Source organism: Salvia miltiorrhiza, chromosome 7 (assembly GCF_028751815.1).
Source record: "Salvia miltiorrhiza cultivar Shanhuang (shh) chromosome 7, IMPLAD_Smil_shh, whole genome shotgun sequence".
NCBI lineage: Eukaryota > Viridiplantae > Streptophyta > Magnoliopsida > Lamiales > Lamiaceae > Salvia > Salvia miltiorrhiza.
Genome location: NC_080393.1, coordinates 7914620 through 7941786, shown reverse-complemented (window position 1 = coordinate 7941786; position 27167 = coordinate 7914620). Strand labels below are relative to the sequence as shown.

General features: G+C 36.6%; 6 protein-coding genes and 1 long non-coding RNA gene across 9 annotated transcripts; 3 read left to right on the top strand and 4 right to left on the bottom strand.

The window, feature by feature from the left end:
• The first annotated feature begins 1307 nt into the window (after positions 1–1307).
• On the top strand, positions 1308–7817 carry LOC130992258 (pyrophosphate-energized vacuolar membrane proton pump). Of its 2 annotated transcripts, none has more exons than XM_057916810.1 (8): positions 1308–2044; positions 4879–5453; positions 5521–5900; positions 6103–6189; positions 6299–6629; positions 6694–7104; positions 7182–7241; positions 7322–7817. In XM_057916810.1, the coding sequence occupies exons 1-8, from the start codon at positions 1795–1797 to the stop codon at positions 7526–7528; spliced, it is 2301 nt and encodes a 766-aa protein (XP_057772793.1). In that variant the 5' UTR covers positions 1308–1794; the 3' UTR covers positions 7529–7817. The 2 variants fall into 2 exon arrangements, with proteins under 2 accessions (XP_057772793.1, XP_057772794.1); XM_057916811.1 differs by lacking the exon at positions 1308–2044 and adding an exon at positions 4377–4593.
• A 2397-nt stretch (positions 7818–10214) lies between these two features.
• LOC130992255 (uncharacterized) lies at positions 10215–13047 on the top strand. Its single transcript, XM_057916807.1, has 6 exons — positions 10215–10699; positions 10811–10935; positions 11042–11138; positions 12127–12236; positions 12593–12667; positions 12797–13047. The coding sequence occupies exons 1-6, from the start codon at positions 10630–10632 to the stop codon at positions 12845–12847; spliced, it is 528 nt and encodes a 175-aa protein (XP_057772790.1). The 5' UTR covers positions 10215–10629; the 3' UTR covers positions 12848–13047.
• LOC130992257 (uncharacterized) lies at positions 11039–13138 on the bottom strand. Its single transcript, XR_009091264.1, has 2 exons — positions 11984–13138; positions 11039–11609 (listed from the first exon to the last, which is right to left on the bottom strand). It is a non-coding gene; the product is annotated as an uncharacterized LOC130992257 (long non-coding RNA).
• Positions 13139–13176: 38 nt separating this feature from the next.
• Positions 13177–14664, top strand: LOC130992256 (uncharacterized). Its single transcript, XM_057916809.1, has 2 exons — positions 13177–14103; positions 14392–14664. Exons 1-2 carry the CDS (start codon positions 13690–13692, stop codon positions 14485–14487), a joined length of 510 nt encoding a protein of 169 aa, XP_057772792.1. The 5' UTR covers positions 13177–13689; the 3' UTR covers positions 14488–14664.
• A 137-nt stretch (positions 14665–14801) lies between these two features.
• Positions 14802–17541, bottom strand: LOC130992254 (DEAD-box ATP-dependent RNA helicase 35). Its single transcript, XM_057916806.1, has 3 exons — positions 17304–17541; positions 16016–16935; positions 14802–15847 (listed from the first exon to the last, which is right to left on the bottom strand). The coding sequence occupies exons 1-3, from the start codon at positions 17304–17306 to the stop codon at positions 14983–14985; spliced, it is 1788 nt and encodes a 595-aa protein (XP_057772789.1). The 5' UTR covers positions 17307–17541; the 3' UTR covers positions 14802–14982.
• A 1926-nt stretch (positions 17542–19467) lies between these two features.
• LOC130992251 (uncharacterized) lies at positions 19468–23265 on the bottom strand. 2 transcript variants are annotated; one of them, XM_057916804.1, is made up of 10 exons: positions 22686–23265; positions 22239–22304; positions 21826–22006; positions 21498–21694; positions 21170–21220; positions 20990–21081; positions 20563–20690; positions 20055–20146; positions 19863–19967; positions 19468–19702 (listed from the first exon to the last, which is right to left on the bottom strand). In XM_057916804.1, the coding sequence occupies exons 1-10, from the start codon at positions 23028–23030 to the stop codon at positions 19565–19567; spliced, it is 1395 nt and encodes a 464-aa protein (XP_057772787.1). In that variant the 5' UTR covers positions 23031–23265; the 3' UTR covers positions 19468–19564. The 2 variants fall into 2 exon arrangements, with proteins under 2 accessions (XP_057772787.1, XP_057772786.1); XM_057916803.1 differs by having other exon boundaries at positions 19468–19967; positions 22686–23200.
• A 265-nt stretch (positions 23266–23530) lies between these two features.
• Positions 23531–26276, bottom strand: LOC130992253 (protein CURVATURE THYLAKOID 1C, chloroplastic). The gene is made up of 7 exons (XM_057916805.1): positions 26143–26276; positions 25926–26031; positions 25034–25116; positions 24803–24889; positions 24265–24327; positions 24106–24143; positions 23531–23808 (listed from the first exon to the last, which is right to left on the bottom strand). The coding sequence occupies exons 2-7, from the start codon at positions 26029–26031 to the stop codon at positions 23754–23756; spliced, it is 432 nt and encodes a 143-aa protein (XP_057772788.1). The 5' UTR covers positions 26143–26276; the 3' UTR covers positions 23531–23753.
• Between the last annotated feature and the right edge of the window lie 891 nt (positions 26277–27167).

Sequence of the window (27167 nt, the reverse complement as noted above, 5' to 3'; positions counted from 1 at the left end):
AATACGTTCTATGAATAGCGGGACGGAGGGAATATTAATTTTAATTATTTTTTATGTAGATAAACTAATTTATCCTTAATGAACATTTTTTTTAATAATCGTAGTATTCACGTTAATTGCTTAACATTTTATAGTGATTTGTTATATATTACTAGTTTGTTAAATTTATGTTAACTTTTATCTTATTTCTTTTTTTTAATTAATTTTCAATGTTGAATTTGAGTCAATCCTCAAGTTAAAATAAAATTATGAATTATTAACAATGAAAATTTGTTTATTTTTTAGAAGATGAAATATTTTTTGTTGAAAAAGAAAAAACGCCTAGAGACAAGTCTTTATGCTTTCAATGTATTTGTTGTTGAATTATTTGTTGTTGAATTAATGGAATGCCAACAACTATTTATTATAGTAACTGACTAAGTTCTAATCCTAAGCGCATTAAAATTTCACTTGGACATAAAAATGAACTGTATGCAATGCTAAAAAAATTTGGCTCAAAATCTACTGCCCCAACCCTAAACCCCGTGCAAATATTTTCAAATGTCATACTTCAACAAATTGAGCCAAATAATAACAAATCTAAATCCGCCTCTAACCCTTCTTATAATTGTTGGCCGCCACCACTGCCTCTCACCTCCCTTCCATTATTCGACACTCACTCCCAACTTGTCGTGCCGATCCTTTTCGTGCGCGCAGTCTTTGACTTCATAAAAAAATTTGATGACGCTCGATCGACAACATAGAGAGATGATGGATTGAGAAGGTGGGCTGTGGGGAGGGTTTTGATTTTTGTTTAAGGTTGTGAAAATTAATGATGTAGGCAGTTGGTGCCGGTGACGATAAAGTAGATGGCGACGATGCGAGCTCGTCTTTATAAGGTGGAATTGATATTTGTTATTTTATTTAATTGTAGTATATCTTAGGATTCAAGTGAAAAATGATGGAATTATAAAAAAAAAGGGGCCGATGATAGTTGCTATTTGTGAAATAAAATGAATTAATTAAAGTCATATTGTCATCGTGCTTATATCCATTCTCATTTCTCATGAATTACCAAAACCATCTTAATATGAGATGTAAATTTAGAATCTAAATGGCCTCCATAATTTTTTTTGATAAATTATATAAGTAAATAAAAAAAATTAAAGACAACATGATGATGAACTCGAATTTAAAATTTCAAACTTTAGGCCTTAATTACCTACTTTTAGACCAATACACACACATCACAATTTTTTTTATTATCACTGGATTTAGTACCGAAGGCATGTTTACTTCGAGAATTTATAATATAGTTGAACTATGACAAAATTAATAAATATATTATACATAAAGAAAGACGAGATAGTAAATCATGTATGTGATACAACAACCTAGATATAGTAATTGGATACTTTCAAGTAATCCATCATTATCCTCTCTTGTCTACTTTATTTCCTTCTCGTTCTCGTTATAGTACATGTTAATGTAGTAAACTCTCGTCTCGTGGCTTTAATTAGAAAGGAAAAAATTCTCAAAAAAAAAAAAAAAAAAACCAATGGAAAGAAAAAGAAACTCAAATGAAAAAACGTTTAAGCCCCAAAGGCACAGGGCCCCACATTGAGAACTCCAAAGAGTCCACACCTAGTTCACGTGGACTTCCCCGCATGATATCCCTCCTTCCTCCCTTCAATTTTACTCTGAGATTTCATGCTATAAAGTTGCTTCATTCATACTTCCTCAATTTCGCGGCTCTCTGTTTTCACCACTCTCTCTCTCTCTCTCTCTCCCCTTTATTCTCGGTTGGCGGCGAGGATGGCGTTGCTGTCAGAACAGGGTGCGGAAATCGTCATCCCGGTGTGCGCCGTCGTCGGCATCCTGTTCTCGCTCTTCCAGTGGTTCCTTGTCTCCAAAGTGAAGCTCTCGCCGGAGCGAGGCGGCGGAGCGCCGGCTGCCAGCAACGGTAAGAACGGGTACGCCGAGTACTTGATTGAGGAGGAGGAAGGCGTCAACGACCAAGACGTCGTCGCCAAGTGCGCCGAGATCCAGAACGCTATCTCCGAGGGTCAGAATCGTTTCAGATCTTAGGATATGGATTATATGTGTGCATGTTTGTGCGTTTATGGCTATGCTCCACTTCTCTACTTGTTCATTTGAGCTCTTTTTTTTCCCTTAAAAAAAAGTGAAGGCGCAACTGTTAATTTTAGAGTAGGTGAGTTTTAGGTGGGAAAATAGATACTCTATAAGCTGAGCTAAGTTTTTTCATTTTACCTGAATTTAGGTGAAGTGGAATTGAAAGATGACATTTTTTTTGTCCATTCCTTTCGAGCTTGTACAGTTTTTACTTATTAGTTTCCGGATATGGACGTTAATTACGAAACCATATAGATTTTGTGAATGAAATGTTTTGAGCACAGAAGTCGGATAAAAGCATAATACTAGTAATATTTTGGAAAAGAGTGCTTTTGATATGTTTGAGTTAATGCGTTACCGTTACCGTTACCGTGGTTTTCTCGGAGTTTCATATATATATATATATATATATATATATATATATAGGAATTGGTTCAATTGAGATTTATATATATTTTGAGATTTTGAGATAAATGAATATATAAGTACATTTTGATGAACTTGTCAATTAATTTTTATGAACGTGCGTTGGTCTGGGGTTCAATCCCTACAAGTGGCGTGTTTTTTAAATAAATTAAATAGATTCATATGTTCATCAGTTATATTGGTTATGTTCAAAGAATTTATTGATATGTTCATTTATCTCAAAATCTCAAAAAATTTAAAATCTCAATATAAGCTAACCCTATATATATATATATATATATATATATATATATATAGGGGAAGGCTAGAATAAAACACTCTTAAGTGTATAAAATATAAATGATTTTCAGCCCTTAGATCATCAAGATCTACGGTTGAACATACATGTTGTAAGTAATGAACCTTATAGTTATAAAGGATGAATGTTATCTCTATAATATTCTGGTGTGATTAATGGATATGTAGGAAAACATAGTAGTTGGTTATTTTACAATATTTGAAAAAATAAATACTAAGAGATTGTGAAGAAACCTTTAACAAACATACAAATGATTACATAAAATATATCGAGTTCAAATTATACCGTCATCTCTGCATATATAACGGTGCTCATTCGAACATGAAATCCACATGCAACAGCATAATTAATACTTATAAAACTGAATACCTTGGGGTAAGTTATCGTACATCTACCCAACATAAGGTTTAAGTGAATCATTGCAAGAAGGAAAACACAGTTCAGACATAGCTTTAGGTGCAATTATATTGATATTTTCTGATATAATATAATATGTTCGGAATATGAATAGTTATTGTTCATAAAAATTAATTAATAGTTCACTAAAAAAAATAACGAAGAAGTTCGATATTAAGTAAATCCTCTCAAGAATAAAACAACAAAACAGATACTACTACAAGTGGATTTGTTTTGATATTTTCTGAGACAATACTGAAAGTTCGGAACATAAATAAGCAATGTTCATCAAACATTTGTGTTCTCGTATATAGAAAAATTAAGCACATACATGTGGAGCCCATAAAAAAACATTTCAGAAGAGATTGCATTAGTCAATGAACACAAAATATTCAACAAAAGAACATTAGGATTTGCGTGTGAGGAAAATCAGTAACGTATAATATTTTATGAATCTGAAAAGAAATGTAATAAAGAATATCACCAAATCAAATCCTCCATATATAGATAAGGAAATAAGCAGATACGTTTGATGACTAAATTACTAACATAACCCTACCTCTAATATGTACGCTTAAGCATCAGATAAATCTTGACCGATGGATTAGGCAGAATCAACGAACATGATTCTTTCTCAATTCTAACAATATTTACTATTCTCAATTGAACCTTTTCCTATATATATATATATATATATTTCTATACTAATTTTGAGATCAGTTTCATATTCTTTTGATTTTTCTTTCCAATGGCTAAAGGGACTGAACAGCAGGATGCACTATTTTTAGGTTAATAATTATTATTCATGACATTTTGAGATAAACTTTGCAAGTATGTAACTGCATAATTTTTGTCTGATTTCCGTGGCGGCCAGTAAGCGTTTAGGGTTTTGTAGTCCATAAACAATTGGCACCGATGAATAATTGAATTTTGACATATCTGTTTCTGTTATTTTCTGCTCTAATGAATACTGCTATTTAATAGTCCCTTCGTCCACCACTTATTTTATCATTTTAGTTCGTCCATTAATTCTTAACTCATTTCATTTTTAGTAATTTTTTCACTCACATTAAAGTGGACCCTCATTCCACTCACAATAACTCCACTCATTTCTTAAAACACATCACTATAAAATGGGTCATGAAATGGTGGAATATTTTGTTTGTTATCTTATTCATTACAATACTTGTACTTCTGAAGAAGCAATTGGGAAAGTTGATTTATCCGTCTCATTTGCTAAAGCTTATCACCTTTCATACTACAGTTCGATAACTAAAATTGTGTCTACTTGCACCTGTGGAAGGCTGCGACTTGTGAGGAGACTTTGCTCTGAGGATTTTGTCATTTTAAGAACTCATTATGTAACTTTTCTCAAGTACTAGTACTATTTTCTCCAGATGATATTTATTATCGTACGTGATGAATTAATAGCTTATGCCGTTTTGAGCTCCCGTGTCTACCTTCTTTAGGAATCGGTAGCAACATCTAAAATCAATGGATACTATTAGTCTAGTAACCATTTCATAAATTTGGTTTTATGCTTTATGTTGATGGATGAGTTGTTTATAGAATTGTTTGGTTTTGTCTTGTTCAATTTAGCACAATTGGTTTGCTTTAGCTGACACAAGCTTTTGTCGTGATTACAGGTGCAACGTCTTTCCTCTTTACCGAGTACCGGTATGTGGGCATTTTCATGGTTGCTTTTGCAATCCTCATTTTCCTCTTCTTGGGCTCTGTTGAGGGTTTCAGCACTGAGAGCCAGGCTTGCACTTATGACAAGGAGAAGCTGTGCAAGCCCGCCCTTGCAACTGCCCTGTTCAGCACTATATCCTTCTTGCTCGGTGCTATCACTTCTATCCTTTCTGGTTTCCTCGGGATGAAAATCGCAACCTATGCTAATGCAAGGACTACACTGGAAGCAAGAAAGGGTGTCGGGAAAGCTTTTATTGTTGCATTTAGATCTGGTGCTGTCATGGGTTTTCTCCTTGCTGCAAATGGCCTATTGGTTCTTTATATTGTCATCAATCTATTTAAGCTCTACTATGGGGATGATTGGGAAGGTCTCTTTGAGGCAATTACTGGATATGGTCTTGGTGGATCATCCATGGCACTGTTTGGGAGAGTTGGAGGTGGAATTTACACCAAAGCTGCTGATGTAGGTGCTGATCTTGTTGGAAAGGTTGAAAGAAACATCCCTGAAGATGACCCCAGAAATCCGGCTGTAAGATATCTGCTATGCTTTTGGTTGATAGCTCTGTTTTGAAGTTAATTCTAGTCACATTTTGCAGGTCATTGCTGACAATGTTGGTGATAATGTCGGAGATATTGCTGGAATGGGATCTGATCTTTTTGGTTCATACGCCGAATCCTCTTGTGCTGCTCTTGTTGTGGCCTCCATATCCTCGTTCGGCATGACTCATGACTTCACTGCCATGACTTATCCTTTGCTCATTAGTTCCATGGGAATCGTAGTTTGCTTAATCACCACTCTTTTCGCCACCGACTTTTTCGAGATCAAGGCTGTGAATGAAATCGAACCAGCATTAAAGAAGCAGCTCATTATCTCCACTATACTCATGACAGTGGGTATTGCAATTGTCACATGGACGTGCTTGCCAACCTCGTTTACAATCTTCAATTTTGGTGTTCAAAAGGATGTGAAGAATTGGTAAGGACTTTTGAGATTCAACAATAGAGAATACATTTATCCGTTTCATATATCTGCCAGTATCCCTTTCTGCCATACTCTTTGACATGTGGTTCTTCTTACTCTGTTTTATTTGCTTTTTGGATCCATATCTGGCATAGACTTTACTAAGCAGAGCACAATAGTAATCAGCGTTACTTATCAATTTAATAATGTATTGCAGGCAACTCTTCCTCTGTGTATGCGTCGGGTTATGGGCTGGACTTATCATTGGATTTGTCACTGAATACTACACCAGCAATGCTTACAGGTGCAATTTTTTTTGTTTCTGATGGAGTTCCCTTATACAGCTGAAGCTTGCTTTGTTCTTTCCTTTTGGTTAATGTTTCCTCCTTTGATTTTTGGAATTCCCTATGCAGCCCTGTACAAGATGTTGCTGATTCCTGCAGAACGGGTGCTGCCACGAATGTTATATTTGGCCTTGCCTTGGGATATAAATCTGTTATCATTCCCATTTTCGCAATTGCAATTAGCATCTTCGTCAGTTTCACATTTGCTGCTATGTATGGTATTGCTGTGGCTGCTCTTGGGATGCTGAGCACCATAGCCACTGGGTTGGCTATTGACGCGTATGGCCCTATCAGTGATAATGCTGGAGGTATAGCTGAGATGGCTGGGATGAGTCACAAAATCCGTGAAAGAACCGATGCCCTTGATGCTGCTGGGAATACCACTGCTGCAATCGGCAAGGTGTCCATACTGTCATATTATGCCCTGGTGTTTCTCATCTCTAACTCTGAGTATGTGTTTTTAGGGTTTCGCCATTGGATCTGCAGCTCTGGTCTCGTTGGCTCTTTTCGGCGCCTTTGTGAGTCGTGCAGAGATCTCAAGCGTGGACGTGTTGACCCCCAAGGTCTTCATTGGTTTACTTGTTGGCGCCATGCTCCCATACTGGTTCTCTGCCATGACCATGAAGAGCGTGGGCAGTGCGGCCTTGAAGATGGTGGAGGAAGTCCGCAGGCAGTTCAACACCATCCCTGGACTCATGGAGGGCCTTGCCAAGCCTGATTACGCCACGTGTGTTAAGATCTCCACGGATGCATCCATCAAGGAGATGATCCCCCCCGGTGCCCTCGTCATGCTTACCCCTCTCATCGTCGGAACCCTTTTCGGTGTCGAGACCCTCTCTGGCGTCCTTGCTGGCTCCCTCGTCTCTGGCGTGCAGGTCTGCTTTTCCATTCCATCTTCAAATCCTCACTAGTAATCTTTTCATCGACTCAATTTTGGGCCTTCATCTCACAGGTTGCCATCTCTGCATCCAACACTGGTGGCGCGTGGGACAACGCTAAGAAATATATCGAGGTAACATCCCGGATTCATTTTGTTTTCCGGTTTAAGATGGTTTAATTGGATTATCTTAGACGTGAAGTTTGTTGATCCAGGCGGGTGGTTCGGAGCATGCGAGAAGCCTGGGGCCGAAGGGGTCGGAGCCGCACAAGGCTGCGGTGATTGGTGATACCATAGGAGATCCTCTCAAGGATACTTCAGGGCCTTCGCTGAACATCCTTATAAAGCTGATGGCGGTGGAGTCGCTGGTGTTTGCTCCCTTCTTCGCCACTCATGGCGGTCTGCTATTTAAGATGTTCTGAGGTTGCAGCTTCATCACTCTATTTCTGTCCTCAAATGCTTCTCGTTAGTCGTTAGTTATGTCATAGCTTCACTTTGTCAACAGATTCATAATTTGAGTTGGGGTATCGGATGATGAACAAAATCTTCTTCTTCTTCTTCTTCTTCTTTTTTTTTTTTTTTAAATGTTAGAGTTAAGCATACTTGCTTTAGAGATCAAGTATCTTTTTTTGGCTCCACGCCGTTTTGTAGAAAATGTTGTTTTTCTCGTTTTCGTACATTGGAATTGGAATTATATCTGCTGCTACGACATGTTTTTTGTTTTTTAAATAATAATTTTTTATACAATAATTATTTTATAAATATCATTCAATAAGTTTATTATTTTATATACATTTCAAGTTCATTTTTTATTTTCCAACAATAAGATTCTCTTTCAAACGAAATTTTTATTTCTCTAACACAAAATTTCCTCTCTAATTTGTAAGTTTAATTATTCAAATAGGGAAAATTGCATCTAAATACACAAATTTTGCCAAAAATCCATATTTGACGCGAAGTTAGGATTTTACATTTTAATACACCAACTTTCGTTGTTGTCCAAATTTAACACAACTTAATTCTTAAAAATTCAAAAAACAACCCCTTTTTGTAAATAATTATACAAAGACCTACTTATGTTATAATTTGAGACATTTAAAGCAAAACAAGATATTTCCTTATGATGTTTTCTTTTAAACCATTTTAGGCGCGGATCAAAGATTAAAAGAAAATATCATAAGGAAATATCTTGTTTTGGTTTAAATGTCCCAAATAATAACATAAGTGGGTCTTTGTATAATTATTTACAAAAAGGGGTTGTTTTTAAAATTTTTAAGAATTAAGTCGTGTCAAATTTGGACAACAACGAAAGTTGGTGTATTAAAATGTAAAATCCTAACTTCGCGTCAAATATGGATTTTTGGCAAAGTTTGTGTATTTTCACGCAATTATCCCATTCAAATATTTAGCTAAGTAATAAATATCTTATAAATTATTGAAATTTATAAATTCTTTAAAATAAGTTTAGCCGAACACGGTTAATTAAACCATGGCACAGTTAGTATAGAATACATCTTAATGAAAGTATTACAATTACTAACACTAAACAACTAACCTTCTCAAAAAAAAAAAAAAACACTAAACAACTAACAAATAATTTAAAAATTAAATACAGTCAAGCATTACAACATTTTAAAAAAAAAACTCACAAATCAATTACTTAATAGGGTAAACATCAATTAAATGTCTAAAATATGAGTTGAGTTAAAAAATATTATAAAGTATCGATCATATCAATCAAATGATGATTAGGCAAAACGACACCAATTTTTGCCCCCTTTTTTTCGCTCGGATTGCTCAAAATTTTGCTTATATGCTCATATTTTCGCTCACACGGTTGAAAGAAAGACTCAGGTACGTCAGATGCTCATATCTTCAAAAATCTGAGTGAAAAAAGGGGACAAAATAACATCGTTTTCCAGTCAACATTAAAAAATTGAAAAATGCATGTTATTTTTCTGTGACGAAAAACATAACTTGGGTCATATTTGATACAAACTCAATAATTTATCTCTTTGATTGATATTATCAACAATATAGGACATATTTGTGGCTCAATCCAATTTAGCAATTTAATTAATATTATCAATAGTTTAGGATGTATACTTCATTCGCCCCTCAAATAACTTTCTAGGAAAAAGTGACACAAATTTTAAGACGAAAAGGTGAAAAGTAAAACTAAATGTGATATTGAAAATAGTGAAAAAGGTGAAAAGTAAAGGGTGAATGAGATAGTATTATTAATGGTGGGACATAATCCAAAAATAGAAAGGAAATTTTTTTTAGAGACAGACAAAAAATGAAATTTATGTTGTTATTTGGGGGAATGAGGAAATATTTGTAACTTAATACTCCCTCCGTCCCACTTCAATTGACACTCTTGCCTTTTTGTTTCTTCCACTTCAATTGACACTTTCCAAAAATAGCATGTGGTCACTACTTTCTCTACACACATTAAACAAATGGTCCACACCCACTTTACACACCCAACCATTTATTCTTAATCTCCGTGCCCAAAGTAAAAGTGCCAATTGACGGAGGGAGTACATGATTTAGGCCTTTGATTATATTTACACTACTTAATAAGCGTGTGGGTTGTATTTTATTGTTTAGATATTCGATCTAATTTAATAGCATGATTGTTACTTTCTTCATCCATAAAAATTGTGATTCAATGGAGATGATACAAGTTTTAAGAAAAAATATGGCAGTTGTGTTGGAGTTAAGATTGAGTCCTACATTTTTTTTTGTAAATAGAGATGAAATGTATATGAGGTCAATTCCAAATAAAGAAAATTACATTTTTTAAGGACGTCTCCATATAATAATAAAACTTTTAGGGATGGAGAAAGTATTTGATTTATTCAAGTTTAATATACACTTATGTTAATCAACAAAAAGAAAAAAGACAAATACGTACGAATGAGTCTGCATCTACAAGCAATACAATACACATTTGTTCATAGTTGGAGTTAACAAAAATTTGAAACTAAAAAGAAGGGACGATGAAGATTGAGTTTAGAAATAATTTGAGCAGCTACACATTGACGCACCTCATGGAGAGATTATTATATAAATGTCAAAATCAGAAGATAAAATAATGTTTTTTCCAAGGCTAACTCGAAAGTCGAAACTAATTTACGTGAAGCTATCTAGATTGAAGACATTCGATGGAGCCTAAATTTGTCTGATCCAATCAACTACTTCCCGATAAACATAAAATTCCTCGCCACCTTCAACAAACAAACAAATCTTTCTTTTCTGGGCTGCGGTGATGACTAAGCAGTCTCAATCCACTTTTCCATTTTAATCCAACCAAATTTCTCAATACTCTTATCTCTTTTATCTCTTTTTATTTCACTCTCATTCTCTCCCTTTTGTATATTCTCGAATTTAAATTATAGGTTTTCAAATTTCACTTTTTCGGAGGGGGGCTAAAGATGCGATTTTGATCAGTGGGCTTCCTTTATATTTGCTCGATTTTTGGATTATCTTATTGCAGGTTGATTTATAATTTTTAGCAATGGGGAGTGCGTCATCGGTATTGACTCAGTATGATATTGAAGAAGTTCAAGAACACTGTAATCATCTATGTAGGTATTCTTGTGATGTTGGGCATGATGTGTTATTGTCATTAGTAATTATTTGAATCTTTATTCAATAACTTATGTTATTAATTTTTTCTTGGAAATATGGTGGCATAGTTACTCAGCAAGAAATAGTGTCTCTGTACAAAAGATTTTGCCAACTAGATAGGAATTCCAAAGGGTTCATATCAACTGATGAGTTCTTATCTGTACCTGAGTTTGCAATGAATCCACTTTCTCAGGTAGATTCTCTCATATGATAATTCAGTCGATTATTTGTTGAGTTTGATGCTTGCTTTCGTGTAGAAATATAGTATGATATCTCATAGTGATTCTCTGTCATTACAGAGGTTGCTTAAAATGGCAGATGGGCTGAATTTCAAGGACTTTGTTGCATTCTTGTCTGCTTTCAGTGCTAAAGCAACTGTACCACAGAAAATCGAGAGTAAGCGTCGTGGCTCAGCTAGGCTTTTTTAAGGGAGTGATTGATGCATTGCTTATAGAGTTGGTTTTTCTAACAATCTACCATGAATATGTGATTTTGGTAGAATTAAGTCCCAGTGCTTTCTGAAATTTATTTCAGTGATATGATATTGAGTTTCCATTAAATGGCTTAATATTGAGGTTATTAAACTTTGATAGCTCTCACTTGCTCTGCAATTATATGGGATTCCTTGATGATAAATCAAGTTGGATAATACAATTCAAAGGAATTAAAACTGATAAACATGTTGACTGTTAAGGGAGATCACCTGAAAATGTGAATATCATATGTCGACTTCACCAGAATTAGTACAATTATTCACTGTTCTTGATCATATCAAATACTAAATCTGTCAGTGCTCCGTAAAACTTTGCAAAAATTAGTAGGATATTGCTAGAGTTTCATCATTATTTTCTTCTGTAGTTGATGGTACTAAGAGGGTGTTTGGCTAAGCTTATTTTAAAGAGCTTATAAGATGTAATTTTTAAGAGCTTATAAGTTGTTAAAGTGTTTGGATAATTGAGCTTATAAACTAGAAAGAGATTTTTTTTGCTAGAGAGAGAAAATCGAAGAAAAATGAACTTGAACGATATATGATGAAAATAATAAATTATAATTGAAAAATATTTGTAAAAAGATTGTTGCATATGAGATTATAAAAAAATAAGTTGGGGTACGAGGAACTTATTTTTTGGGGAGCTTATAAGCTGTTTAGGAGCTTATTTTGCCAAATACTTTGAAGGAGCTTATATGTTCTTAAACAACTTATAAGTTGTTTTGAGGAGCTTATAAGCTCAGCCAAACACCCTCTAAGTTGTCTAACTGCCTGAGCTCAATTACAAAGTGTTTTTTGTTAAAAGGTGCATTAGTGTTTGCCTATTCTTTCCCTTCTTCTGATTTCTATCAGTCTCCTCATATGGTCCCTTGACTTTCTCTTGTTCTTGTCCAGTTATCTTTAAAGTATACGATTCTGATTGCAACGGGAAGGTGACTTTCAAAGACCTAATAGAAGTGCTCCAGGATTTGAGTGGCACGTTTATATCAGACAAGCAGCGAGAGGTATTATAGTGCGCAACATTTTATAGTGGAGGTGATTTAATTTTGTGATGCATGTTTGCTGTTAACTAAGATTGAGCTAAACTACCACTATCAGTTTACTTTTTGCGTATTGAATGAGTTTATGCTGAAGTTATGTGGTTGTGTGGCCAAGAAGTTTGATTCGGGTTCTCATAGTCAAGGGGTTTCTGCTATTCGGTAGTGTTTAAATAGCTTAAGAAAGTTACTGGCACCAAATTTTTTTCTGTTTGCCCTTCTGGCCTAGTCTTTGTGGTTTAGTTGAAGGCATAGACGTGGAATAAATGCACGCAGAAGCTATGGCAAAACCGAACTTTCCTCAGTAGCTCCTCTGATTGCAGGAAGTTCTAAGTCAGCTGTTGCAAGAAGCTGGTTACACAAAAGAGTCTTCTCTTCTGTTGGACGACTTCGTCAAGGTTCATCTCTCTTAACCATTTTCCTCTTAGTCTTTTTTTTTTTTTCTCTAGAAAAGGTTTGAATGAACGTAATAACTCTGATCATGATAGTGTTTTCTGATTGAGTTTAGGTTTTGATTTTTGATGCAGATACTGGAACATCCAGGATTGAAAATGGAGGTGGAAATCCCAGTGGATTAGCCTCATCTTCAAATTCCATTGAAATATATAGCAACTACTTGTATATGAGCACAATTGCAACATCATACTAGTATTTATTACCTTCTTTTCTCTTTGAAGAAAACTCTTCAATAAACAGAGGAAATAAGAGAGATGTATCTAAATAATTCTGAGTCTTGCTGACTTGCTTATCTTTTGATATGTATTGTCACGTTCATGTAGAGATAGAAGTCACCATACAGTTTGTAAGTTGTTGACCATCAGCACTGAGTTTTCCTTGTCATAAAAGAAGAAGCAAATATCATGTGTATATATACACAACAAACTATACAAAAGTGACAAATCATATGGTAGAAATACCCTCGCAAACGAGTTCAACATAGTCAAAGATATCTGAAACTGTTATCATTTTTTACAATTCTATTCTGCACAAATAATTTTGACCAAATAATTTTTAAACGATGGGAAACTATGTAATCCATTCTTGATAAAATTGTGGTACTTAAGCCGTGTGGATCATCGCCAATTTGATGTGGATAAATAGAGTTGCACGGTAAATTATCGGAATTGAATTTTCGATAATTAGGGATAGATTTTAAAAATGTGTTTGAGATGTAGAAGAAGAGTACCTTGAGCCTGAAACTAATACCTTAAATATAGCATGTGATGAGATGTAGAAGAAGATCCCACTTTTTTCTAAAAAGAGGAAAGCAGTTGCTGCTATAAAACCTGAGACTTGAGAAGTAACATTCATAACCGCCTTCATCCTTAGCTAAATCCCAGCCGAAATTTTTGCCTGCAGACATAATGGGACAAATCTTGCAGCACCAACTTCCAATTACTCTCTCTCTCAACGCATTCTTATGTACAGTCATGATCACCAACTCACACACTTGCTTCCATGTAAAGAAAACCTACTTTCATCACTGCAAATTTCTCAACATCATACAGCAAACGAAACAAAAATGTCCAGTGATCAATATGCTAATGAAGCTAGCACATCAAGAAGCAAGAAGCAGTTGGTACAGCTGAGGAGTGCCTCAGCTTCAAATCCAGCGGACTGCAGAGGAAAAGCTGAAATCAAACAGCTCGAGGGAAGATTGAAGGTTCTTGAAGAAGAGGCACAAATCTTGAAGGTGGCTCTGCTGGAGAGCATGGAAGAAAGTAGAACGCTAATTACTGACATACATCTGCATTTTCACACCATACAAAGTCGCCTATTGCAACAACAAGCAGAGAGAGGAGAATCATATAGCCATAGCATTCAGATAGTGAAGGTACGTATTATTCATGAAACATTTCATTTATTCCTTTTGAAGCACATAAACAACAAAGACAAGGAAAAGGCATCCCAAATTGTAAAGCAAAATTTTACTTGCATCCCATACTATTTCATGACAGTAATCATAATAGTATTCTTGCATCTGCATAATATTGTGGTAATCTAATCAACTAGTATAAGACTAATGGCATCTTCCACATTTTCTTGTTCGTCATCAAGAATCCAAAACATAGTCTATGCACACTTCATACTTCTCCTAAGGGTGTGCGTTTCACGTGTACAGGAAAGACGACCAGGTCTACTGCAGATCCTATACCAAGAATCAAATCCATCAATTGTCAACAACCAAAGCAGTATTACAAGATTCAACCTAAGTTGATTTCGAGAGTCTAGGACTAGTTCTATTTCGTTGGTTTGCTTTACACTTCATGTAAACAGTTTATTGTTTCCAGACATTATACGGCCATGTAGTGAGAGCAACATTTTACTGAAATAAATTCTGGAAACGAGTACAAGTTGTGAAGCAATTCTTTCTTTCAATGACTTTTCCAACTGCGGTAGGTTTTTTACCAAGACACTAACTACATAAATTGAAAGATAAACATCATGTTTTAAGGTGGAAAATCATTTCAAAGTGAACGTACCATTTCCACTGAATGGAGTGTGAGAGTTGTCTTGAGCAAGAAGCGAGGCCATAACAGGGAATCTATTAAAATTAGCTCTGTAGATATGATATCAGGACAACGGTTGCGTGACTACAAAACTGGACCTAGAATTTTTTGATCCGTACAATTTTTGAATCAAAATGCAACACGAAACATTTTGACACTATAAACGTACTTCGAGTAAAGAGAACATAACTTAAGAGTAGCCATCACATTTCCCCACGATATCCCCCAGAACCAAAATAATCTCTTCTTGAACTGGCAATTTGCTGGCTCTTTTGATGTTCTAACTTGGGGCAGTCTCGAATACGATGACCAAGCCCACCACAATAGGCACACCCTTTCACACCACTTGCATTAGCTATTGCCTCCGCATCTTCCATTGGATCATTGAGCTCAGCCAGAACAGGAGGTATCCTCTGCTTTGCCTCTTGCAATAGGTGTTTCAGATCAAGCAGAGTCGTCTCACTCTGGTTCTTGTTGATAAAGGTTGTCGCAATTCCTGTTTTCCCACATCGCCCTGTCCTTCCAATCCGATGGACATAATTTTCTATTTCAGCAGGCATATCGTAGTTGATGACGTGTTGGATATCAGGAAAATCAAGACCTTTTGAAGCCACATCAGTAGCCACTAAAACATCCTTCTTGCCAGCCTTGAATGACGATATGGCATATTCTCTGTCTTCTTGGTCTTTTCCTCCATGTATTGCAACAGCTTCAACTCCCTTTAACAGAAGATACTCATGAATGTCGTCCACATCAGCTTTGTTCTCACAAAAAACCAAAACAGGGGGTGACGTCTTCTGCAAACATTCAAGAAGGTAAACAATCTTCGCCTCCTGCTTGACATATTCAACTTCTTGAATCACATCCAAATTTGCTGCTCCAGCCCTTCCCACATTCACCGTGACAGGCTTTACAAGGGCACTTCTTGCAAAATTCTGAATCTTTGTGGGCATGGTGGCAGAAAATAGAAGAGTCTGTCTTTGACCCTTGAAGTGATCAAAAACTTCTCTAATGTCATCTTCAAATCCCAGATCCACCAAACGATCAGCCTCATCTAATGTCAGATATCTGCAGAAAAGCTCACTTCAGAATCTATGAAATAATACACAGTAACTATACGGATCCATAATTCTAATTTTAGATCTTAGGTAACCATCGAATGCAGAAATCAACAACTACCAGCCCTAGTAAATAGAAGCTGCAAAGGAGAGAAGAAGCAGAGAGCGCAATCATTACCTGCAGTTGTTTAGATTCATTTTCTTCTTTGCTAGCATATCCTTCAGTCGCCCTGGAGTAGCAACCACAATGTGAACTCCTTTTTTCACTATATCAAGTTGCAACTTCATATCAATTCCTCCAATGCAAAGCAAAGGCCGCAGCTCCGGATAGCCAGCCTCTTTCAATGATTCAAGAAACAGCTCTACAACTTCATAAGTTTGCCTAGCCAGCTCCCTAGAAGGACAAACAACCAATCCAAAAGGTCCTTCCCCCGGAGTAATTGGCATCATAATCTCCTCCTGCAACGCGATCATAATGAGTGGCAACACAAACACTAAAGTCTTTCCAGACCCTGTAAAAGCAATCCCAATCATATCTCTCCCAGACAAAATAACTGGCAGCCCCTGCACTTGGATGGGCGTCGGCTGCACAATCCCTTTAGCTTTTAATTTCTTCAAAATGGGCTGCGGAAACCTCATGTCCTTAAAGTTCTTGATTGGTGGGGGGATATCTTCTCCATCAACGATAATGTGCCACTGCCTTCTTATGGCATCACAAGCCTTGCTCGACATCCTTCTTATTGGCAAGGGCGGCTTCCACCCAGTCAGTAAAGGGTCAGTGTAAGTGATGCCCTTGGCCAGCTCCCGAACAGACATCAAAGTTTTCCTATCCGAAAGGTGTTCGATCATCTCCTTCTCCTGTAGTATTATCTGCTCGGTTTGGGTGATCTCCGGCTGATCTTTCTTCAGTTGAGAAGCTTTCACCAGTAGACTAGGTTTCGCCTCCACGAGATTCTGTTTCTCGATCTCCTCATCGAGTGCGGAAGACTTCCCCCTACGCTGCAAAATCTTCTGCGCCTCAAGCGCACGCCGCTTTGCCACAGGAACATACTCAACGTAATCATCTTCCTCTTCCATCACATCCTCACCATGTGAACCCTAAAATTGTTCAGAAAAAAAAATGCATAAAATTCAACACCTACCCAATATTTCAAACGAAGTACAAAACAAGCATATAGCTCGGAACCCTAGCCTGGCCTATCTCTCTCGAAAATCCCCAAAATCTAAACACTAACGTTACATTAAAATCCCAAAGAAATCGCATAAATTGGGGCTATATCATGAAAATAACAGCTAATTCATGTAAAAAGTTAGATCTTGATACTTGAGTAACTATGTAAAAGAGCATAAGATAACTCAAACCATCCTTGCCGGAAAAAAAAAATGGAAATCACGAAAAAGAATTAAACTTTTTACAGAACCCAAATCGGAGGAACGACCTAGTATAAAGAATCAAAAGTACATACCATGTTTAAGAATCTTGAGGTGGAACGGAGAAGAAGATGGTAGATGTAGCGGGGGAGGTTTCCGGTTAAGAGCTAACGAGTAACAATGATTGTGTGAATTGTGATAATCCTTCCTCAGCAACGAAGGTCAAAAGGCGGTTTTTCTAGTTTCTTTTTTTTCTTTATGATTTTTTTAGAGAGTTTGATATGAAGTCTCTTTTTGAAGTGAGTTTGATACCAAGCCTATTTAGGCTCGATTGCTACATAGTACTATATGGTAAGATTATACTATATGTTTTTATTATATAAGGTATTATTTATTTAAATATATTAGCATATAATATGTAGGGCTTCTTTGCGGAAAATATTTAAATATATCAATATATAATTTGTAGGGCTTTTTTGCGGAAAATATGGATATGTTTCTCTAATAGTAATAGATTAATATATCCATTATAATTATATTTGTACTAAAATATTGATATATTTCTCTAATAATAAATTACCAATATTCATTATAGTTATATTTTGTACTACGTGTTAACATATGATATGCTCGGGTCACATACATGTAATTTTTTTTATTTTATGAAATCACATACATGTAATAAATGAGTTAAGTTAATTTGAACTTGACTACTCAATTTGATAAATGTAGTTCTAAAATATAAAATTAATAATATCATGTAACCTACAATATTATACTACTACTTAATTTAGTACTCCCTCCGTCCCAATATTCAAGTCTCTTATTCCTTTTTGAGCCGTCCCAATATTAAAGTCTCCTTTCCTTTTTTGGCATAAATTAAAATACAATTAGTTCAATTAATTAACAATTCTCTCTCTCTTTATAACTTAATCTCATTCTCTCTCTCTCTCTCTCTCTCTCTCTCTCTCACACACTCTCTTTCCCAAATCTCTCTCTCCCTCTCTCTCTCTTCGCCTTTCTCTCTCGGACGCCTCACCACCACCGTTCCTCTTCTCTCCCGGTGACCGCAGCGACAAGGCCCCTGCCTCGCCGCCCGTTTTCCGGCGACCAGGGCTCTGCCCTCTCCTGGCGTCGGCGAGGCGCCGCCGCCTCCTATCTCTCCACCGCCTCAACCCTCTGATCTCCTCCGCCTCCACCGACTCCCTCTCCTAGACACATCCGCGCAGCCAGCCGCCGCCCTCTGCAAAGGGCGAAACCCTATCTCTCTGTATGTACTCTGCCTTCCACCACCTCTCTCTCTCTACTCTCTTCCTCGAAGGCGGTGCGGCGGCACGACGGTAGTATAGAGGTGGTAGGGTTGCAGATTAGGGAGGTTTATTCCCAGCTCTGTTTCAGATTTGGGGAGAAATGGTGGCCTTGCCGGCAGAGCAAATATGGTGGATTTTGGATGTAGATTTGAGTTGCAGATTTGGTTAGGGATTTTGGTTGCAGATTTGGTGCGGTGGATTTCTGAGCTTGATTTTGGGTGGCGCGGTGGTGCGGTGGATTTTGCAGATTTGGGGGAAAATAGTGGCCTTGCCGGCAGTGCAAAGATGAGATGAAGGGTGGTGGCTCCGGCGGCGTCTCTGAGATGAGACGAAGGATTTTTCAGATTTGGGGAAGCCGGTGGCGGTGGAATTTGTGGAACTGGAGGAGGAGCTTCTGATTTCTGGCGGCCGGTGGAATTTGGGGAAGAAGGTGACGGCCGGCTTCTTTATGTGGCTGCGGTGGAATCTGGCTCTGATTTAATTAAGAAATAAAATACCATTAATTAAAGCACTAATTATGTGGTCCCTACTATTTTTACATCTATTTTAACTCTCCTAAATATCTGTGTCCAAACGAAAGGAGACTTCAATATTGGGACGGAGGGAGTAATAAAGTGTATTAAATATTTAATTAGCCTTGATTGTTGTAAGAAAAAACGAATAAAGTAAATGTATAAAAAATTTGTGAATAAATAATCTTCTAAAAACTCGAAAAAACCTTATATATTCGGTAAACTAAGTTCGAATTTGATAATATAATCCCAAATAAAAACTGAACAGTTTTGAAAGAAACTTGAGTGCCAAGTGTTCAGACATACCGGTAACTAATGTTATGAAAAGAGAGAAGAAAAGAAAAGAAAATAGTCCCTACAACAAGTGACTAGTGATTACACAGTTCCTGTGCAAAATGTGTGCGACAACAGAAAGAAGAAGAAGAAGAAGAAAGCTATTTAGTAAATAGCAACACAAATAATCATGAAAAGTTTAATGTTACTCTATAGAATAGTTGTTTTATTTTGAAACATGGATGTATCCTTTCCTTACAACTATAACAGACACGCCCTAAAGCCTTCCTCCAATTCCTCCCTGTCGAGCTTCTTCCCGATAAACACCAGCTTATTTACCCTCGCTTCGTCTGTGCCCCATAACCTATCCGGTGAACCTTGGAATATGTCGTGGACACCCTATGACGACACACGAATTAGATGACATAAAACTATATAAGCTAGTGCAAAATGGTATCAGTAGAGGAATTTGGTTAAAAATCCAAGAACCCATCATTTCAAAGATTGAAGACGCATATAGTAGAGCGAAGTAGATAGTTTCACTAGGGTTTGTTATTACCTGAAAAACAAATCGCTCGGGCATGCCATCAATGGATAGAAGACCCTTCATTCGATATATGTCCTCGCTTCTGTCTAACAATAGGTTGCCTAGCCACATGTTGGCCTGTAATACAGTGAACCAAATCAGCATTGCGTAAGTTTCCATCAAATAAACATTACAAATCTTGAATAAGACCATCGTGCAACCCACCTTTTCAAGATCCAAGGTCCCTTCACATACTATGCTAACAGAAGAAACACCGGGGTCGTGTGTATGATCGTGGTGATGCTCACCGTGATGTTCTGCAACAGTATTCAAGAAATTAGTACGGCAAGCTGAACTGTGATTGTTTTATCATCTTATCATTATTTATACAGTGCGTATAGAGGTAAAAGTGCCACACTCAACGGCAACAACACCATTTTATCACGCAGAGAACCAGGTAGGAAAAGAAAGAAAATTATGGCCTGATTGCAATATCATCATAAAATGTTAGACTTCAATGAAGCAGTAAGGTAGGTAACTCAAATATAATAGCGTGCAAGCTTTGGAAAAACATAGACCCTTAATGCTGGAAGGGGAAAGATGACTTACTAACAAACGACATCATGCAGCTATATCAGAATATTTCTAGTTAGCAGTTCTAATTCGTATTTCACAGCTCATGCCAATTCTTGAAGGCAATTCTCAAGACAGTAAAAGAACAGAAAGTAGTTACCATGGCTATGGTTATGGTCATGTTCGTGACCATGATGATGGTGCTCGTGGTCATGATCATGGTCGTGCTCATGGCTATGACCATCATGATCTTCTTTAGAGTGGTCCACGTCAACAGCACTATCAATTCTGCAAGTATTCACTTAGCTTGAGAAAAACTATACCTTTGATCATACTTTGAAAACGAAGTACATATTCATGCGAAAAAGAAATGCATCCCATAATTTTATTTGGATTCTAAGGCATCATGAAATTTCCCATACAGCACGTTACAATTCGAACAGTGTATTTTGAGTGATAGCAAGCTAGCAAGAAACACAGTAAAAAAACAAACTTGCAACATGGAAAACCTGAGTATACGATCATAGAAAAAGAGTAAATGAAAAGGGGTGAAAAGGCAGAGGAAACATTGAAGGTCTGAAGTAGACCTTTCCAAATCGAAGCCTCCAATGCCAAGAACATAATCCAAATCAACTTGCCCATATTGTGTTCCCTTGAGTTGAGCCATACGATTTATGCCCTGGATTACAGGAAAGAGTTTGTTAGAAAGGATCCAGGAAAAAAGAAAAAGAGGGAAGTAGTCAAACGGAACATTTGAGAAAACCCACCCTTATCCTTTCAACCAGAGAAGCAACCGCAGGTTCGCCAACAAGATCAGTCTGTAAACAAAATATCATGTAATCAGTTTTCTAGCAAAAAGGCAAACCCAAAGCATAACTTGTGAAGCAACAAGATCTAGAGAACGACATTCTAAGAAGCCACAGGTTAAGCAAATAATTTCCTACTACCACAGTATATATAGATATATAATCATTACATCATTCTAGAGGTGAGAATGAGAATCTGAAAAGAAGGTGCAAATTAGCTAATACTCGCGAACAAACTTTACATTTGAGTTTTCCAGGAATAAAACATGTAATAATAACCAACTTGTACCTTGTTTATTATGATGCGATCAGCATACGCTATTTGCTCTATTGCCTCATTGACTACACCTTCAGGCTTAACTTCATCGAGGTGAATACCAGCATGCTTAGCATCAACAAGTGTGACCACTCCATCGAGTTTAACATCATTAAATAGTTGATCCTCAGCATAAAACGTCTGAATAATTGGTGCTGGATTTGCTAATCCTGGAAAGATGGAACCCAGTGCAGCACATGGTATATCAATTGTATGGGAAGATAAGAGAAAGAATGCTCATGACATATTTAGGAATCGAACAACCTCAAAGCAAACTAAATTATTTATTCAATCAGCGTACCTGTTGTCTCAATAACAATGTGATCAAATTTCCCTTTCTTTGTACTAACAAGTTCCGAAATCATCCGAACAAGATCCCCCCTAACAGTGCAACATAGACATCCATTATTGAGCATCATAATGTCCTCTGCTCCAGCAGCCTTGGCAGCAACTAGGGAGCCATCAATGTCAACCTCACCGAACTGACATACCAGTAGGTCAACCAAAATTAGAACCTTGTATTCCAAAACTGCATTCTCCAAATGAAAACTAAACCTTCAACTCCCGTCAAGAGCGTTTTGACATATCAGTGCTCTTGAGGGAAAAGAATGCATCTCAGTTCCAATTGAAAATGAAGCTCTTAATCCAGAACAAATCAACCAGATCCATTTGAGTATATAGTGTAATACCACTAACATTAACTACACTCCATACCTCATTTTCAATAACTGCAATGCGTTTCCCATGATCAGCAGTCAAGATGTGGTTTAACAAGGTAGTCTGCCAAACAATTGAGAATCAATTAGAATGATACATCAGCTAAAAGCAAGGTAAGGTATTATTCACTTAGCTATGTACATAGAGGAATCTGGAAGGCCTGTGTCAATAATGCAAGATTAAATAGAAATAATATTAAACATTAAGAGACTAATAACAATCACCAGCTTCCACGTCATTAGTTTTAGTGGCCAATGCACAATTACTCCATCTACATAATAATTACACCATACTAGGTGTTGTCGACTTCATATAAAAAAATTCAAAAACTTGTTTAAACAAGATTAAAACTTTAGCACCCAAACGCCATGATTAATAAGTAGCAAATATAATACAGCTGAAGAGAAGTCAGAAACCCCAGAACTAAAAGAACACTGCAAATACCTTTCCAGAACCCAAGAAACCAGTAATAATGGTAGCTGGGATTCTATTATCAGGAGGGATTTTGGTCACAACACCAGAATCCTCAGTTTCTGAGGCCGAGGTGGCGGCGGAGGCAACCGTCAATCTGCGGCAAAAGTGCCTTTTCGGCTGCTTCGACGAGCATACAATTCTTGAATTATCAGAAATAGTGCAGGCCACGAACTTCCGATTTTGAACAGTGAATTTTTGCCTGTTTCTGCTGAAGAAATGCGTGGTTTTCACAGATGAAATTGGATAAGAGAGGCTTCTGGCCAATCCCATAAAATTTGAGGCAATCTCCATGGAAACTGATGCTACGGATGCCATTATGGTTGCAACAAGCGGCTCTGACGGTGGAGGCTGTGGGGGGTTTAAAACTGTCGAGAGGGGTTTGCAGATTTTTAGTGCGTGACTGTGTGAGAGAGATTAGGTTATCGGATTCTCGATACTTGGATTGCGATACGGAAATTTGTGTGAAAATATTTCATTTTTATTATCACCAGCTTTTATATCCAAATAAGGAAATGGGACTGTTTCGTCTGTTTTCTTGGTTTTATGATTATCATTATCTTATTTGGTTGAATTTGTAGCGTAAATTTGGTGTATTTAAGTTAATAAATATAGGACATATATAAAGTTAATGTTTTGGAATTCAAAGGAAAAGTTAATAAATGTGGGAAGTATATAAAAAAAAGGATAGAAATTATCAAAAATCTTAAAATATCAAGTATACAAAAACTAGTTTCATTATTTTTATTTATTTAAATTAATACTCATACTCAACACAGTAACCTCCTTTATGCAGTCCGAACTTCCCTCGTCACTGAAAAAAATAAAAAAGAGAGATATTCATTCATAGCTTGATAACAATCTGGCGGAGGAGATAGTTTATACAGTTATATATCATTACAACCAGCAGGCATTTGGAGAAGGGATTCTATATCTCCTTTTATAATAATCACATACTATGTTACAAAATGAGGTAAAAATTAACACATATACACAAAACACAACACGGACCACTAAAGAAAGTTGTGTTGAGTCTTCACATTACTGCCCCAATATATCCGATATCGACTTGCTGACTTTCTGCGATAGTTCTTGTCTGTGAAGAGAGAGAGAGAGGATGTAATTAGTACAAATGGCACCTGCAAAGACTGAGAAAATCGTTTGAACACTAAAATGGTGGACTTAAGGGATGCATTTCAAATGCTAAGTGATTAAGCAAAGCTTGTAACAATAAAAACAGCAAAGATGAGGCAAGGTGCGATGCCTTAATGCTTTTGAACTTGTTGGATCAACAGAAATGTGAGCAACTGTGCCGCTCTCATATTGCTCATCATAGATGATCTAACTAGCAAAGAGTACACATGCAATGATACGAGTGGAGGAGCTATCTTACCGGTCAGGTTTGAATAAGAGGTATCGGTATGTGAACCACTGAAATCAAAATTCCAATATTAGTAGTTTGAAATGTGAAAGTCTTGAGTAGTCTACTTCCCTTTGAATGAGAAATTCCTTGAAGTAAGAGCTAGAGTTATTGAAAGATTGGTTCACTTACCGAGGCAAATAACAGTCCGATGAGCTCAAGCAGATTTGGAACAATAGGAAGTTTGTCGATGGCCTGTTTTGAAATCAGGACGAAAAATTCAACCAAAGCAGTGGAAATCAGTCGTATCGTAAGGGAGAACAATGAAAGTCTTGGCAAAAGTGTGTGCTAAAAAGAGCAACAATGAGTCTTCTGAGAATAGAAAGAACGTTTAAGTGAGGCATAAACTTCCCATTCTAAATACCATCCATATTCATTTAAAAATTTCTGGAAAACAGAAGTGTTGCATTCATTAAAAATATAAACAAAAGATAATAATGTCACATTAATGTACATGGCGGAAGCAAGAACGACTATGGTTGGCAAGATTAAGATTGTTAAAGTTGTGCAAACTATGAAATTAGCTGAAGAATAGTAACAGATAAGTCCCTATGGTTGTGTGGGTTTCACATTCTTTGCCTGCCACAATTTTTTTCATCATGTAAAAGTATCACACTGACTTACAAACAAGATTTTCCGTTTTTATTGACAAAAGAACAGAAGAAGTTACCGTCACAATATTAATTGCTGCCCAGAAACCAACAACACTTGCGAATCCTAGACCAATCAGAGCCAGCCGATCTTCAGACTTGTCCCACTAGATAAATGAGTTGAAAAGTAGAGACGATCAGTTCCATTAAAAGGAAGGCGTCGGGGGGGGGGGGGGGGGGGGGGGGGGGGAGGTGGAGAAATCAGTATTTTGACACAGGGGAGCATTCAGAAGATGATGAAAATGACTCACAACATCCTGAATGGACTTGACAATCGAAGATTCTGAGCTTTCTCCAGTGGCCTTTGCTATCACTCCAAAGCGATTTACTCTCTCTATTAGACATTAAATAGGAAACATTAGTTCCAAAATAGACACAAGAACAACTTTAACAGCATCTGCACGTGACACTTCCGCAGTGTGTTCCATACTACCACTTTAGAAATATAAATAGCATTCTACAATTTATTAGATTCATCAAGATCCTTTCAAACACAGATACAGGAATACAAGTCAACATTCTTGATTGAAGCTCTCTACATTCAAATTGCATAATCTTATTATAGATCCAGAGTCCTCAGATTCCTATGTACCATAATATTCTACGTTATGCCTTCACAATGTAATGCATGAGACACATAATTACATGACAGCGTGCGCAAACCTCTAGAATCCACTATGTAAAGAAACAAAATAAGCAAGCCAAAAGCATATTCTAGTTCAATAATATTACTCCTAAATATGTAGGGAGTATTTGATATACCATTCAAAACAAGAGTGATAGCCCCATCGATTTCCAAACAAACTTTGTAAATTCACTAGCTTCATGAGTTCCAATCTCACCAATGCCTTCTAAGCAGAAATATGCTTCATTGGGAGCTAACTTTGGCACTAAAATCATCTTCGAAATCATACTACATTATCAATAGAACAGACTTGTTGAACATGCTGCATACTTTCCGAAATATCCCCCCTCACACAACTTGGATTATCCAAGAACTCCAATCCAAATTAACGGAATTAACTAGAATTTGAAGTGTGACAAGTTTCAATTACAAGAATTTTGCTCAACCAACTAAAACTACTTCAGTTTCGGTCAAAATTCATTGAAATTCAAACTTAGAAAAGAAAAGGCAGGAGATACCTTTAGCTGTTGGAATTGGGAATTTCTGAGGCGTCCCAAAAATGGGTTTTCTTCCATTGATCATCATCAACGGAGGGGAAGGCATCCTTGCCAAGATTGAAGCCATCTAACACAAAATTCAGCGAAGAAAATGACTCGATTTGACAGATATAATCAATAGTGCATTGAATTTCTCCCCGATTATATTTTATAGGAAGCTCCAAGTCTTGGAGTTTACCTTGCTGAAGAGAGAGAAAGAGAGAACCACCAATTATTGCGCGCAGTATTTTAGTTATATACTGTACTACAATATCTTGTGTCTCTGTTTCTGACTTTTTGTCTTGCGTAAAATGAACATTTATTTATTACTAAAAATTAGTACTATTAAATTTTGTTGCCAAAGTGTAAAATAAATGTTGCCAGTTTTTAAAATTGAATACTGGTATTACTCCCTCCGTCCCATGAAGCATGACACAGTTCTTTTCGGCACGGGAATTAAGAAATTGGTATTTTATGTGTTAAATATGGTAGGTGAAAAAGTGAAAATCTGAATAAAGGGTAAATTTTTTACCATTTTTAGAAACGTGTCATGCTTCGTGGGACAGACCAAAAAGGAAACTGTGTCATGCTTCGTGGGACAGAGGGAGTATTATATTAATAATAGATAATGCTTTATTTTGTTTAATTTGTTACTCCATTTTACATATAGCTCAGAACCCTAGCCTGGCCTCTCTCTCTCGAAAAACCCCAAAATCTAAACACTAACGTTACATTGAAATCCCAAGTAAATCGCATAAATTGGGGCTATATCATGAAAATAACAGCTTAATTTAGTAATAAGTGTATTAAATATTTAATTAGCCTTGATTGTTGTAAGAAATAACCAATTTAGTAAATGTATAAAAAATTTGTGAAAAAATATTTTTTTAGGCAGTGAATAATCTTCTAAAAACTCGAAAAAACCTTACACATTAAGGGGAGGCAAGGAATAAAAAATAAAAATAAAAAAATGGGAGAAGGTAAAATAAATGTGAGAGGGATAGGGTTATCCGTTGGAATCCACGTGGCACCTCCCATATCTCTCCCGAGAAAATGGAATTTCCATGTGGCAGGCCATTATCCAATCAGAAATATCAACATTCCACGAATCATAGTTAGGACCTAAAAATAGGGCTTCACCAACAACTTCCGCCGCCGTTCATTCTGTTTGATCCATCTGCAGCATCTTTGTAAGTATAAATCCGAGAAAGTGAAATCATGCAG